At 36.7% G+C, this 16943-nt stretch overlaps 1 protein-coding gene across 3 annotated transcripts in view; it reads left to right on the top strand.

Annotated features, from left to right (window-relative positions):
* The window catches only part of LOC131536920 (trichohyalin-like), a 38020-nt gene extending 21771 nt beyond the window's left edge, over positions 1-16249 (top strand). The window contains exons 1-5 of one of the 3 annotated variants that reach the window (XR_009270134.1): positions 2691-3656; positions 5272-5720; positions 6069-6153; positions 7832-7923; positions 8700-8985. Coding sequence is in view for 1 of the 3 variants with exons in the window: in XM_058770115.1 (XP_058626098.1) it covers positions 3627-3656; positions 10923-10964; positions 11060-11689; positions 13080-15016 (2639 nt within the window). In the remaining 2 variants the exon portion in view is untranslated. Of the gene's footprint in view, positions 1-2690; positions 3657-5271; positions 5721-5941; positions 6154-6502; positions 6598-7831; positions 7924-8699; positions 8986-10922; positions 10965-11059; positions 11690-13079 lie in introns of those variants that run through there. The other 2 variants (XM_058770115.1, XR_009270133.1) reach the window with 2 other exon arrangements.
* The last annotated feature ends 694 nt before the right edge of the window (positions 16250-16943 follow it).

The raw sequence follows: 16943 nt of genomic DNA, 5'->3' as shown, positions 1-16943 counted from the left end.
TGGACACAGAGCTCTGTGAACAGCCAGCCTCTTTTGCAATGACCTTTTGTGTCTTGCCCTCCTTGTGCAACGTGTCAATGGTCGTAGTCAATGGTCTACCCCATGATTGTGTAGCCTACAGAACTAGACTGAGAGACCATTTAAAGGCCTTTGCAGGTGTTTTGAGTTAATTAGCTGATTAGAGTGTGGCACCAGGTGTCTTCAATATTGAACCTTTTCACAATATTCTAATTTTCTGAGATACTGAATTTGGGATTTTCCTTAGTTGTCAGTTATAATCATCAAAATTAAAAGAAATAAACATTTGAAATATATCAGTCTGTGTTTAATGAATGCATATAATATACAAGTTTCACTTTTTGAATGGAATTAGTGAAATAAATCAACTTTTTGATGATATTCTAATTATATGACCAGCACCTGTATATGTCTCTAAACGAGAGCAGCGTGTATCTGAGACCGCGCGTCCGTTTTTGTGCAAGAGCAAAGGAAATCCGCGTGCGAGCGGAGAGATTCGCGCTCGCGCATTATATTAATGTGCTTTCGCGCTACAATAATGCGCTCTTGACATTTGACAGTAAAATAACGACATATCGTACAGTCTCTTGCTCGAGACTAAAAAAACGAACAAACAAAACAAAAAAACAAGTTGAAAGTATACCGAGCCGCGGAAGAGACACTGTTTCTCGAGTGCTTTCCGTGAGCGCGATTCGAGACGGAGAAACACAGACAAATGCGTTTCACCCATTCTTTCAGAGGATGGAGAGTAAGGGATCATTCGCGCAATCACTTGGTTGACCCACTTAAGTGATTACCAGCTTGCATCAGTTGCTTTTATAGTGTGCACTTATACTCTAAAAAATGTTGCAATAAAACAACTGTGATTTTTAGTGTTTTGGTAGTTTTGTGTGGTCTAGCACCTCCGTGAAGTTGGCACCCCATAAAAAGAAATAATCACCAAAACTATGCCATTCGTTTGTGCTACGTTTGTGCTACGTTTGTGCTGATTTGTGCCGTAAAAACGAATGTTTGTGCTGGTTTGGTTTTTGAGATATTAAACATTCTTTTTTTGACCATGTGACGTCACTCTCCACCCCAGTTCGTCTAAATCGCACAAAACTGGTGTCATTCGTTTGTGCTGGATTTGTGCTGTTGAAATGAACTTCAAATATATTTCCCCTTCTTAGAAATAACAAAAACAATTCGGGGCAGTGATGTCACTCTCCACCCCACGCCGTCCAAATGTCTCCAAACCGGTGCCATTCGTTTGTGCTGGTTTGTGCTGTTCAAATTTACATTGTATCTATTTCCCTTCCTCAGAAATAAACAAATACAAACCGGGCCAGTGACGTCACTCTCCACCCCATGCCGTCCAAATCCCTCCAAAACGTTGCCGTTCGTTTGTTCTTGATTTGTGCTGGTTTGTGCCGTTAAAAGAAACAATGTAACCATGATCTCTTCTTAAATATAACGAAAACTTCACTCTCCACCACATTTAGCGCAGCCGCAGAGTAAAAAATAAGTTTAGTCAGCTCCAAGTTTTCACTAACTTCATATTTCAAGTTGACTAAGCTTAAATTGCAAGGAAGCATCAAGTTGAAATAGTGAGACTGTTTTTTATTTTTTATTTTACAGTGATCTAAACTGTTCTAATTTGTTTGCGCTCGATTAGTGCCGTTACACTGTAAAAAGTGATGTTGACTTAACTTAAAAAAATTGAGGAAACGATAATTAAAAAAATAAGTTAAGTGAATTATCAAGTTCGCTTAACTTTTTTTTTTATTTACTTAATTTTAAGGCAATGGGTTTCCTCAATTTTTTTTAAGTTAAGTCAACTTATCACTTTTTACAGTGTAAGTAAATGATAATTAAAAAAAATAAGTTAAGTGAATTATCAAGTTCGCTTAACTTTTTTTTTTTTTTTATTTACTTAATTTTAAGGCAATGGGTTTCTGCAATCCTTCATTTAAACAAAATTGGCTAATTTACTTATCTTACAGAAAATAGTGGCATATATTTTGTGGTTTTTATTAGGTATACGGTTAATACATTTCAATTTTGCCATCTTTCCATTAATTATATTAGTGATCATTAAGAAAATACATCTTTATATTTATTCAGAGGGGGGTGTACTCATTTTTGCTGTGCACTGTATATTCTTAATATTAAGCTAAAATTGTCTTTACTCTGATTTTGTTGTAGATAAAGCAAATTGCTTTGAGAACTGGCCCCCCGCCTGGTTTCTCCCAAGGTTTTTTTCTCCATTCTGTCACAGAGGGAGTTTTGGTTCCTTGCCGCTGTCGCCTCTGGCTTGCTCAGTTGGGGACACTTATTTTCCAGCGATATCTACATGATTGCACAGATGCTATTTAAACTGAACTGAGCTGAACGATGACATCACTGAATTCAATAATGAAATGCCTTTAACTGAAAATTGAGTGTTTAATCTTGTCATTTTACATTATTGACACTATTTTCTTATTTTGATATTGGAAAGTTGCTTTGACACAATCAAAATGCTCCCTTGGTACAAATGTATTTTTTGTAAAAAAAAATATAATAACATAAAAACTCAGACTTTGTTTATAATTCATGTCATTGTCACTAAAACTGTGATAATTCTGGACACATTTAACTTTTTGTTTCACAGAGAAAAGAAAATTACACAGTCCTTAAAGGTGCCCCCATCCTAAACTATTTAGAAAAGGAGAAAAGTAAGAGCCCTTTACTTCCCTCCCACCTTCACTCTTCTCTATACTTCTTCATATTTTCTTCTCTTCCCAGTTAATTGGTCTCTCATGTTTTCCCAGCAGTCTCCATTCATTTGCAGCTGGCAGAGCTGGCCAGATCACCAATGCTCCAGCCCATGGGAGACTGGCTTTTTGGGTGTTACTTAAAAAAAAAAAGGACTAAGTAGATTAGAAATAAGAGAGAGAGTTCTTGTGCCCTTTGCAACTTAACATTTGCAAAATCAAGGCATTCATCATATTTAGATATATTTAAAGATGTCTAGTTATTTCTTACATTAGGCCTGCTGTTTTTCCATTTCTTGTTCATGTCAAATCATGTCAAATTCACACACATATTATTTTAAAATCAAAGTGCTTATGAGTTACCTTTTAGATTCAAACTGTATTTTATATTCATATTTGATCTCCTGATTCATCTTTCATTTTAGGCATGTAGTGCACATACTGTAATGTTCACAATCTGTGTTTGTGTTCTTGTGCATCTCGTTATTTCGACGTGTATCTCGTTATTCATTTGCATTCATTCCAGGCTAACCTTTTATTGAGGTTAAATTAATGTAGTCCATAAATGCTACATATTACCGTAAAGCGTTGTCATAAATATGCTATAGGCGTTTATTCTATCTTATTCTGCCCTCTAGTGAAATAACGAGATATTACGTTGAAATAACGACTTAATATCTTGGTAACGAGTTATGTCAAAATAATGACTTATTATGTTGAAATAAGGAGTTATTATGTCAAAATAACGGAATAAGTTTTCTTTTTTTCCAATCAGGCAGTTCAGGGCTTCCGTAATTTCAGTCATGTAGTGCACATAATGTTAACACGATAACCCGATTCTCTAACTATCTGTGTTTGTGTTGTGTTTTACAGTGGGCTTCAGAATTCCAGATTTCTCCAAGAGTAAGTCAATTAATACATTTTTTAACAGCAACAGCAAAGTGTGATATTTTTACAGTTTAGTGTTTTTCATTTCTAACTCTTACAGTGATGCTTTTGTGATTTTCTTACTTGCACATATTTCAGAATCGAAATATCAGATATTTCATAATATAGCGAGTATGTTTGTGAATATTAATAATCAAAAAAGGAAAAAACGAAATAAAAGCCATCCATGTGTCATACAGCGCTATTGTGGCTGCGGTGTGTCACATGACAAGCATGACGCGTCACCATGGAAACAATAAAGCTATACATTCTAAAATAACGGTCGCCTAAAAAAACTCCCGCCGAGGGCTCAGCTAGAATATATTAAACTCACGTGTGAAAGGGTTAAGACCTTTGTTCATCTTAAGAACACAAATTAAGATATTTTTGATGGAATCTAAGAGCTCTCTGACCCTCCCATAGACAGCAAGGATATTACCATGATCAACACACAGAAACATAGCAAGGAGATCAGTAAAACAATCCATGTGACATCAGGGGTTCAACTGTAATTTTATGAAGCTATGAGAATTCTTTTTGTGTGCAAAAGAAAAAAAAATAACAACTTTATTCAACAATTCGTCTCCTCCGGGTCACCCTGCCGCCATTTTGGAGAGTGTCAGGTTTAGCTGCGCCACGCAGACTTGTAGCTTCGTTAATTTACGGTTGAACCCCTGATGTCACATGGATTATTTTACTGATGTCCTTCTTACGTTTCTGGACCTTGATTGTGGTAATTGCATTACTGTCTGTGGAGGGACTGAGAGCTCTCAGATTTCATCAAACATCTTAATTTGTGTTCTGAAGATGAACAAAGTTCTTACAGGTTTGGAACGACATGAGGGTGAGTAATTAATGACAGAATTTTAATTTTGGGGTGAACTATTCCTTTAAAGGCTCATGAAACCCCCCTGTTTCAGAAGTGGTTAGTTCTCACCACCGTTTTAAAAACGCTAAAAAGGTGGGCGTGGTCTGCTGCGGAGGGGGAAGAGGGGAGACAGACTACACAGAAAACTTCAGTTTCAGACAGTTTCATTTTGTTCCCTTCAGTAAAAACACAAATAAATGCACAGCCATTTGCACTTTGCATTGAAAGTATATGAATGCCCTGTTGCACGTGTCATAGCAAATCAACACATGCTGTTGTGAATAATTAAGCGAAGCGTCTTCTCATAGGATAAGAACACACAGTCTCATGAATCATTTAATAGACACCGACACGTCCTTTGCCACGTCACAAATTGTGACGTCAACACGGTAGATTTTAAACCCGGAAGATGAAAATAGCGCAAAAAAGTTTACAATTAACCAGATTTCTCCAACAGTTACAATTCTCATTACGTCACCACGCGACGCTATCCGACGTCTCCTCCAGAATTTCACATAGTTCATCTTCGTGATGATGCCATATACAGTTTTGGGTGTTTCATTTTTAATTTTATGAAAGATTCAAGTGCAATTACCCAGACAGCACACGTACGTCTGGCCGACGTCGGCCCAATATCGAAACGTCGGCCTCACTACCTGAAACATCTAATAAACATCGGCCAGGCGTAGGCCGATATAATTCGGTCAGTGCTCTGTTTTCCAGCTCATCAGTCGTCGGCTCTGAGTCGGTTCACGACCGCAGGCCGATGCCGCGCTTTTCTGTTTGTGCTCGAGCCCAGTTATTCGTCTCTTAGCAACCCACAGAGAGAAGACACTCCTCCCGGAGACATCTGTGCTTTCAGGTAAGATTTCACTTCAGCTAAATTACAAACAAATACTACTTTGTTGATTCTGTGACACTTAAAAGGTACTAGTTAGGCACATTTGGTGTGCTACAGCACAGGTGAAGAGACTGTGGCTAATTTCCAACTAACTTGTTTAGCTAACGGTCACGCTAGCGATTTTTTAAATTAATGTTTACGCCTTAATGCGTTTCCAGCCATTTCTCTGAGGGGAAATGTTAAAGCGGATTATTAAAGAGAAGTCCTAACTGCTTTTTCGCCGTGTTTTTCACTCTTTTACAGACTGCCAGAAAGAATCCGTCTCTATACGGTGAGCTATTGTTGCTGTTGCTTTTTGAACTACAAATTGAGTTATAAGTAAATAACTTGAGAAAAATGTATCTTCATTCTTAGAGTTACAAATAGCATGAGAGAGGTTTATCTTCAATGTTCTGTGTGTTTATTTTAATTTAATTTAATTTTTTTTTTTTTTTTTTGCTGTCACACCATAGGACACATTGATATGTCAACTACCCATATGAGAGATTTTGATAGCTCTGTAAAGGTTTTCCTGGCGATTTGTCAAAGGGTTGATTACATGGAGAGTGTAATCGACTGAAAACAAGTTTTGATATTTCATGGTAAACAAATATTAATAAAAATTGTTCTGTGATTTCAGGAGGACAGAAAGAAACTCTACATAACAGAAGGGAAGCTCCAAGATTTCAACATTTCTGAAGGGAGCTACTGACTTAGAAATACAGGTGAACTGAAGAAGCTGAAATATAGATCATGAAATATATTAATGTGCATTTTTCAGAATATATTTAGCCAATTTTAAGAAGGCCTTGACATCAAAACGTAAGTGACACTCAACCTAAAACTAAAAACATAGATTCTGTTATATTAAGATTATGTTGTTATTAGTAGTAGTAGTAGAATTTGTTGTGTGTGTGTGTGTATGTGTGTATATATATTTGTTAATAATTGTTATATATTATTCTTTCTTTTATTTGCATTTTACTGCTGCTCTAGCTCGTTTCCTTCTAATAAACCTGGAGTTGCAAACTAAATATTGTTGGCTCTGTGACAGATTGCTTGTTTCTTTCCTAGATTCTTCAGTGGTGATGGCCTGCTGCACCCAGCAGAGTTGGAGTGAACCTACTGTCAGAGAGTGGCGCATCGTGGGGTTTCAGTCAGGGCCTTCAGTAAGCAACTGTAAACTACATGTACACATTTTACACATCTCTGTTACAGCTAATGTAGCCATATGCGTAATGCACATATTATGCCGCACACAGGCTCTCAACAACAATGACTGCTGATCAACAATTTCAACAGTAGGCTAGATTAGGGCGGGTTAAATGCAGAGTAAATTTTCCTACATCATGATCAGTAAAAGTAATCCGCCAATACACAAGTCACTATGCACATTCACGTCACTCTAAAATGACAACGTGCCCAAAGCAGCAAAACTGTACAAATGCTGGACATCCACACACCACACCAAAGTATTATCAACGCACCACATACACCTCCATAACAATGCACATGATACAATACTCATCAAATAATAAAGCACTCACCTGTCACTTGTAAATAAAGTCCATGGGTCTATCATTCCATGCCTCTTTACTCGGATTAAAAAGTAAACATGTCAACAAAATAACTTGTGCTCGGTGCTAGCTGTTAGCCACTCATAGCAATCATAGTTGCAATCTTTGAAATGGCGCATAAAAACTTTGCTGGCCTTTGTTAGCGAATTCAGTTTGGGTGTAGGTCTTCCTTTCTCAGTCATTCTCGTTTGTCTTCAAAAGAGTGCCTTGAAAAGGTGTTTTTAGTAGCTAGGCAACAAGATCTGGTGTAGGCGCCGGTGACTGCAGCTGTCATTTTCTTTTCATTGAATTTCACTTTCGTACCTTGGAAATGCCTGACTAAAAGGGCGGTATAATGCTGGGGGTAGCACTGGGCACGTCACTAGACCCAGAGGGCGGGCTGTCATTGAACTTCAAAATTTGATTGGCTGATGATTCTGTCACTAATGCTTGTAACTGGGTATCTCGGAGAAAGACTAAGCATTGTTCTTTTACATATGTTACCAACATTGTAACAATATAAAATGGACTGAAAATGTTTTAGCTTACCCTTTAATAATGTTGAAGGATAATGTTTAACTGAACACAAAACTAGAGACTTGTTTAGTAAGATTTTATCTGAACAGAAGTGACACTCGACCTAAAACTAAAAACATAGATTCTGTTATCTTAAGATTATATTATTAGTAGTATTAGTTATATATGTATATGTTATTATATTGCTATATATATTATTCTTTCTTTTATCTGCATTTTACTGCTGCTCTAGCTCGTTTCCTTCTTATAAATCTGGAGTTGCAAACTAAATATTGTTTGCTCTGTGTCAAATTGCTTGTTTTGTTCCTAGATTCTTCAGTGCTGATGGCCTGCTGCACCCGGCAGAGTCAGTGTGAACTCCTGTAAGACAACATCACCAAGATGCTATAAACCGCAGGACTAGTAAGTAAAGTCTCGAACATACACTACTGTTTCATAAGTTTGGGTTGGTATGATTATTTTGTTTTTTTTATGTTTTTGAAAGTCTCTTACGCCAACCACAGTTTAATGTATGAAATTATTACAATTTACTACAATTTAAAATAACTGTTTTCTATTTGAATATATTTGGAGAGATAATTTATTCCTGTGATGATAAAGCTGAATTTTGTGTCACATGATCCTTCAGAAATCATTCTAATTTTCTGATTCTTATCAGCGTTGAAAACAGCTGTGCTGCTTCATTTTTCCAGGATTCTTTGGTGAATAAAGTTTTAAAACAGTACAGCATTTGACATTGATAATAATCAGAAATGTTTCTTGAGCAGCAAATCAGCGTATCAGAATGATTTCTGAAGATCATGTGACACTGAAGACTGGAGTAATGAATGTTCTGCTTTGATCACAGAAATAAATTACATTGCATAATATGCAGAAAACTGTTGTTAAATAGTTTTACTTCATTTTGATCAAATAAATGCAGCCTTTGTGAGCAGAAGAGACTTCTCTCAAAGACGTAAAAAATCTTACTGACCCCAAACATTTAACAGTAGTGTAAATTACAAATATGAGGTTCCACCCACTTAAATATACTGTGGCATGTGTAGTCCATTAAAATACATGTTTTAGCCAAGTATTCACACAACACATCTGATAACCTTGCACTCCAGTTATATGTCTGAATAATATGAACAGCAGCTATGCTAAACTTTCTTCTTTTGATTTCCTGTTTCTATCAGGATGCCCATCCCGAGGTTACTAGAGATGAAGCCAGCTCCAGTTTGGATCCAAACTCACTTGTGAAGATGCCAACGCTCACAAAGACTACAGATGACGGCAACTGTACATGGACACACAAAACACTGGACACACAAAACAAATATTATCCTTATATTGCCTATAAGGGTAAGTTTGACGATTTTCAACCCGCTATTGTATTATTGCAACGTCTGTAATATCTGTAAATGAACAATATTTACTCTTTCTCTGAGTTATATGGACCCTATTTGTCCCCTTTTATTTGTAAGCAGCACTGTAAGATGACGCAAAATGAAATGAGTTTTCACAAAATGACACAAACACTTTTGCAGCATCTAAATGAAAAATGCTGTTTTGCATCAGTTTTGCTGACAAATACACTGGGTATCTTGGAGAAAGAATAAACATTGTTCTTTACATATGTTACCAACATTGTAACAATACAAAATGGACTGAAAATTGTTGAACTTACCCTTTAATAATGTTGAAGGATAATGTTTAACTGAACACAAAAATAGAGACTTTAAATAAAAATATTTTAGAATTTTTATCATGCTATTTAAAATTTTTAACTGCTTATTTATTGTTTGCCTGGTTTTTAATTTGTGTTTATGCAACTGTTGTATTATTGTAACTCAGTTTTTGCCATGAAGATAGCCTTCGATGCTGACAGCACAGAACACATGACTTGTTTTATGAACTACTGTCATATGGACATTATTTTGTTGCCAGAAGATGGTCTTCCCCAGTGAGTCTCAGTCACCTCTGGCTGATTAAAGGATGTTTTTAAATTGTAACCTTGAAATATCATTTCAAAGTAGGTTTACAGAATATGCATAAGTATTGTGAAAAGTGCTATACTTATACAATATTTAACCATGGTTTTACTATAGTAAAACTAGCAAGCATGATTATAGTAACCATGTGTTTTTTTTTTTTTTTTTGAAACCACAGTTTCGATGTCATATTCTATAGTAACATTGTAGTAATACTTCAGTAAAACTGGTAACTATGACTATAGTGACCATAGTTTTTGAAATTATGGTAAATGTTGTAACTATGGTTTTACTGCAAATGCTGTAGTAACGGTTATTTTGTAGTTACTATGGTTTTACTGCAACAGTCATAGTTATACCATGGTTACTGTAGTAAAACTATGGTAGATTTTATTTTTACTATGGTTTTACTACTTTAAATGCTATAGTAATGGTTATTTTTGTAGTTATGGTTTTACTGCAACAGTCATAGTTAAACCATGGTGATTGTAGTAAAACTATGGTTAATTTTGAGTTTACTATGGTTTTACTGCAAATGCTGTGGTAAAATCATGGTTAATTTTCAAAAGACTACAAATAATCGTGAATTATCCGCTTTTGATCAAAACATCTGGTAAATGTAAATGTATGTGTAATGTGTTAAATGAAAATATTAATAAAGTTGCAGCTGTTCTTGAGAGTGGTGTGTATTGTTTTATTATAAACCTGCGGCGGCAGCTGCAGGTGGTCCGTAACGATGAGCAAAACGCCGGTGAACCGCGTCCACGCAGAGCGGCCGGGATTTACAGCTGCGTCGTCCCAACATCGGCCGGAGGGCATATCCGATCAGAGGCCGACGTCGCGGCGACGTATTGCCGATTAGCAAACGATCCCTGAGCGACATCGTGCCGACGTCGGCCAGACGTACGTGTGCTGTCTGGGTAATTATTTGTATGTGCATACAGACGACGGCGGTGTTGAAGCTCTTTTATTTGCCGTCAAACGGTTGATCGCTGCCGTGTGTGTGTCCTGTCGCAAAATGCAGCAAAAAGTCCTGCACGACTATAATAGTGTGATTAAGGTGTTTACATGTCTGTACTGCACTTCAATAATGCGACTAAAATATGAATACTCCACATGTCTTAATTCGATTTGTGTTTACTTCGATAATGACTTTAGCCAGATTAAGGTAATCAAAAATCTCTGATTACATGGTAGACTCTTAATCAGAGTATTGTCTTAAATTAAAATCGGAGTATTGATGTCCATGTAAATGTAGTCATTGTCTTCTATGATGTGCAACACAAACACCTCTGCTAAAATCTCAGGGAAAAAAGTAGTCTGGAGTTTCATGACCCTTTAAGGAAAGTTTGAGCCTGTCAAGGCAATTAATTATGTAATACCTTCAAACAAATTATTGTCTCTCTGTTTCTTTTATTTTGATTGCAGTTAGCAGGAGAGACCAAAGTCCAGATCACGAACGTCCTAATAGTAAGTCAAACAGCCTGCAAATCTGAAGACTCTTTGTATTCGATACTTAAATTTTTAAAATGGGTGTCTAATATATATTTTGCTACATTTATCAGTGTCAACGCTGAATCTGGTTGTGTGCGGGAGTAACGAGACATTAAAATCCTCCATATCAGATCTGATCCGGCTGCAGACAGACAGAAAATCAGACGTAGGTCTTCATGATCCTCAGTTCAGTCTGGTGGAGCTTCCAGCTCTGATTGGTCTCTCAGAGGAGGAAGTGATGCGTCAGACTCTCTGCTGTGTGTCTCGCTGTCATCCTGGAGTTCATGCTTTCCTCCTTGTTATTCCTGCTGGTCCACTTACCAATGAAGACAAAGCAGAAATAGAGAAGATTCAGAATATATTTAACTCCAGAGACCACTTTGTAGTGCTCTTCACCTCAAATCTCCCTGTTGATGAACCAGTGACAGATTTTGTCAAATCCAGCACAGGATCTCAGAAGCTAATCAGCGATTGTGGAGGTCAGTACAAAGTGATTGGGTTAAAGGAACCTGTAAACTCCAGACAGATCCCAGAACTGCTGGATTATATAGAGAATATGAAGACCAGACCCTATTCAGCTCAGATGTATGTGAGAACTCGAGAGAACAGAGTCAGACATGAACTGGAGGAACAACATAAAGAAGTACTGAAGAGAAAGGAGAATGAAATCAATGAGTTACAGCAGAAGATTCAGTCAGAAGGTGAGCTCTAAAATTTACTCTAAATATCTCTCATGGCTGTTGATTAAATAGTATTGAGTTTTGGGTACAAGAACAGATCAGTACTTTGAAAGATTTGTGTGTGTGTGTTTATTTGTGTGTGTGTTAATGTTTAGCTTGAATCTAAGTTACATTACATTTTAGTAACTAATAATTGTAAGGCCACAAAACAGGCATTAAGCCAGATATAAAAAAAAAAAACATTGGGTCTCATTCACTAATAATTTTAGATTATTTGTATTTACGCACATTCAAACTTCTCATGAAAACTTTCCTCCTGATTCACAACATGTGCTTACGCATATGAATTTGTTCTAAACCTTGTCTTAATTTTAGTGAATCTGGAGTGCTATAAATGAGCCACTGCGTGCACAAGGTTAGTCATTTGCATAAAACGCCCAGACCATCTCCATGTAAGGGCTTTCCTGCACATGCTTTCCTTACAGCCTTTCATCAAAAATACTCCACACAACCCCACATGACGCCTGCTCTCTACAGACGCTCTCTTGCTGGATCTTTGAGCAATGTGAAGTGTGCATTCCTCAAAATCAGTTCATACACAATAAAACACCTTTAATACAGCGGGCTGGACATGCGCTATTATCCAGAGAAACCTCACAGCTTTTCTTACTCTTTCACTGTATATGATGAAATCATTTTAAGATGAAATATACATTTTATCATAATTATATGTAATATATAGCTATTATCATAAGATAAAACGTACATTATATAGATTAAGACCGGCCAGAGTATGATTTTTGCGTACATGTGCTTTCAGCTGTTCCTATATTTTGTCTTAAATTTTGAATAAATTTTAGTACAAAAGTTTTAATGAATCATGATTTGTTCATAAAAATGTTCATACACAGTTTTAATGCACAAATTTGTTGGTACGCATGCTTAGTTAATGAGACCCAATTCATTTCTTATTCTTTGTTTTTATTGTGTGTTACGTTGTAGTGATGATGACTGCCTCCTCACTTTTCCTATTCTCTTATTACCCTTTATCCCTTCCTGTCCTAGCTTTTACCATTTTGAATGATGACTGAAACCTTGTATAATCGCTTGTTGTATTCCTCAATTGTAAATCACTTTGGATTAAAGCTTCTGCCAAATGAATATATTTAAATGTAAATTATGGCTTCAGGGGGGAAAAAAGGTTATTTTATCTTAACATAATTTTTTTGAACCAGTTGGACTAATTACTCAGTTAATGATTCACTCTGAAATCTATTTAGAAAATTAGCTTATTTCTGTTAATGATTATAACAACATATAAAGGGAATACAATCCTGCAGTTAAAAATGATTTAAATCTACAGCAGTCTAAAGATTCATTTTCTTGAAATGTTTCTACCGATGTGTTCCAGGTAATAAAGAAGTAATGGATGACCTGAAGTGTTTGAGGATTGTGCTACTCGGGAGGACAGGAAGTGGAAAGAGTGCAACAGGAAACACTATTCTGGGAAGCGAGGAGTTTGAGAGTGAATTAAGCATAGATTCAGTGACGACTTTTTGCATGAAGGGAGTTGGTGAAGTCGATGGTCGATCAGTAGCTGTTGTTGATACTCCAGGACTCTTTGACACAACACTGGCAAGTGATCATGTGGTGGAAGAAATAATGAAATGTATTTCTCTGTCATCACCTGGACCTCATGTGTTTGTCATTGTGTTGAGTTTGGGACGATTCACCAAAGAAGAAGCAGACACTGTAGATCTGATCAAGAAGATCTTTGGTCCAAAAGCTGCTCAGTTCAGCATCGTTCTGTTCACTGGAGGAGACCTGCTGAAAAATAAGTCCATAGAGAAATATATCAGTGAAAGTCAAAATGCAGAATTCAAGAAAATGCTCAGAGATTGTGGAGACAGATTCCTGGTGTTTAATAACACAGAAAAACAAGACAAAACTCAAGTGATTGATTTGATAAATATGATAGAAGAGGTGAAGAATCAGGGTCGATACTTCACTAACAGCATGTTTGAGGAGGCAGAGATGTCCATTAAAAAGAGAATGGAGGAAATACTGAAAGAGAAAGAAAGAGAAATTCAGGCTCAGAAAGACGAGTTACAAGCCAAATATGAGACGGAAATGAAAAACATGAAGGAAAAACTTGAGGAAGAGAAACAAAGAGCAGAAGAGGAGAGAATACAAAGAGAGAATGACTTCAGACAAAAAAAGGAAAATCTCATAAAAGATTTTGAAGAAAAAGAGAAAAAACAACAAAAGAAACAAGAAACTGAAAATCATAAACGATCAGAAGAGGAAAAACAGAAAAGAGCTGAATTTCATACAAAAATTGAAGAGATGAAGAGAGAAATTGAAAATCAGAGATCACAGTATGAAAAACAAAAAAAGGAAAGAGAAGAAGAAGATAGAAAGAGAGAAGAGAAATACAGACAAGATCAAGAAAAGATTAAAAATGAACAAGAACGTATTATAGCAGAATTACAGATGAAACAAGAAGAAGAAACTAAGAAGAGAGAATCTGAGGAAGGAAAGAGAACTGAACAAGAAGAGAAACAGAGAGAGGAATGGAAGAGAAAAATAAAAGAGGCTGAACATGACAGAAAAGAGACTCAAGAGGATATTAAACGACAGCAGAGAGAATGGGAGGATGAAAAGAAACGACAGATGAGAGAACGAGAGGAAGAAGAAAGAAAGATAAAAGAGAAACATAAGGAAGAGCTGAAAGAAAAACAAAAAGAACTGGAGAAAATGAGAAAGAAATTTGAAAGAGAGAGAGAAGAAGAAAGACAGAAGATAGAGGATGAGAGACAGAAACAGAAGAGAGAGAGAGAAGAAAAAGAGAGAGAATATGAAGAAAAGAAACAGGAAATGGAAAGATATTATGAACAACTGGAACGAAAGAGAAAAGAGGAGTGGGAGAGAAAAAACCGAGAAGATGATGAGAGACGAGAAGAAGAGAGAAAGAGATGGGAGAGAAAGATTGAAGATCTAAAACAAGAGCAAGAAGAAGAGATCAAGAGAAGAGAAAAGGATGAGGAGAAGAGAAAAGAAAGAGAAGAAAAAGAGCGAGATGACATGAAAAAGAAACATGAAGATGAAATAAAAGTCATAGAAAAGAAACATAAAGATGAAGCAAGAAAACAAGCAGAAGAACTGAATGAGAGAAAAGAGCAGCACGTTCAGGAGCTTCAACAGATGCTGGAAGAACATCAGAAACAACAGGAATTACTGGAGAACCTCTATCAACATCTGCAGACGCAGAAAGGAGAAGAAACAAGAGAGCTACAAAAACAAGTTGAAGAGCTGAAGAATAAATCAGGTGGATGTGTCATTCTGTGATATTTCTGAGAATCTAAAGATAAGACTCAAACAACAATATTAGAGGCTTAGTTCACCCCAAAATAAAAATTACTCCTCAAGCCATCGGTGTATGACTTTATTCTTTCAGACAAATCCAAGACCATTTTTTAAATGACACCCGAGGGCACTCTTCTGGATTATTGTTGGTTTGTTTTGGACTTCAGTTCCCATCATCCCTTGCACTGATGATTGTTTCATTACACTCAGCTGTTTGTCATTTTTACCTTTTAACTCACCCTGATATATACCATGCTCACTTAGGCTGCATCCGAAACCGCCTACTTCTCTACTATATAGTAGGCGAGTGAATAAGTATGTCCGAAACCTCAGTATTCATAATAGAGTAGGCGAGAATTACCTGGGTGACGTACTAATTCTCGCGAGATTCGGACGTGCGTCTACTTATAGGCTGTGTTCGAAATGGCATACTTGCTTACTGCTTACTGCCCAGTACACAGTGCCTACTGTTTTTTAAAGAATAGTGTGTGAAACAGTATACAATAAGCAACAAATGTTTCAGAGTAGTATGCTTAATTGTCACATGACAGACACAAACATTAATTCAGCACAGCTGTCAAGGTTGTTACCTTACAAACAAAAGTGCTAACTATTATTTTTACAAAGGCTGGTTAAGAAGGCTTCATATTAGTAAACAATGCTATATTGACCAGTTGAACTCATTTCATAATTGAAGAACTGTACATAGGCTATTGGACAGAACTGAATCAACACTGAGCTGTCTTTAACTGAACATTGATATTTTTGTTAGTTACACTAATTGGAAAAAGTGATATATTCTAGTTACACTAAGTGCAACTAATGATAAATTCTCTTTACACTAAAATAGCAGCATTTTCTTTAGCAACAGCTGTGTAAATAGTAGTTAGGTGGCAGATATTTGTACTTCAGTACTGTAGTACATTATAAAACAGTGTGCAATAACTCATTGAGCATAAATTATCATACATTTTATTTGATGAACGCCACTTTACTGGGACAAAAACCTACCTACAGCTAAACAGTGGTATTATTAATTTCCACTTTTCAAATATTTACTTATTTTTTATTGAAAACAAATGCCTTTCTGATCTGGTATGTGATGGGAAAAGGAGTTGCACGAGATTGACAAAAGGCAGAACTCGGATCGCTCGCATCAATAACACAGATCTTGTGTCTTTTACTCACTGCTCCACTGATACTATAGGAATACACGTGTCTTTACTCACTGCGCCACTGATACTATAGTAATACACGTGTCTTTACTCACTGCTCCACTGATACTATAGGAATACACGTGTCTTTTACGCTGCGCCACTGATACTATAGGAATACACGTGTCTTTACTCACTGCTCCACTGATACTATAGGAATACACGTGTCTTTTACTCGCTGCGCCACTGATACTATAGGAATACACGTGTCTTTTACTCGCTGCGCCACTGATACTATAGGAATACACGTGTCTTTTACTCGCTGCGCCACTGATACTATAGTAATACACGTGTCTTTTACTCGCTGCGCCACTGATACTATAGTACACACGTGTCTTTTACTCGCTGCGCCACTGATACTATAGTAATACACGTGTCTTTTACCGCTGCGCCACTGATACTATAGTAATACACGTGTCTTTTACTCGCTGCGCCACTGATACTATAGTAATACACGTGTCTTTTACTCGCTGCGCCACTGATACTATAGGAATACACGTGTCTTTTACTCGCTGCTCCACTGATACTATAGTAACACACGTGTCTTTTACCGCTGCGCCACTGATACTATAGGAATACACATGTCTTTTACCGCTGCGCCACTGATACTATAGTAATACACGTGTCTTTACTCACTGCGCCACTGATACTATAGTAACACACGTGTCTTCTGCAGCGCTGTGTATCGCAGTCAG

This window comes from Onychostoma macrolepis, chromosome 03, assembly GCF_012432095.1.
Source record: "Onychostoma macrolepis isolate SWU-2019 chromosome 03, ASM1243209v1, whole genome shotgun sequence".
NCBI lineage: Eukaryota > Metazoa > Chordata > Actinopteri > Cypriniformes > Cyprinidae > Onychostoma > Onychostoma macrolepis.
This window is presented reverse-complemented; position numbering and strand designations above follow the sequence as displayed.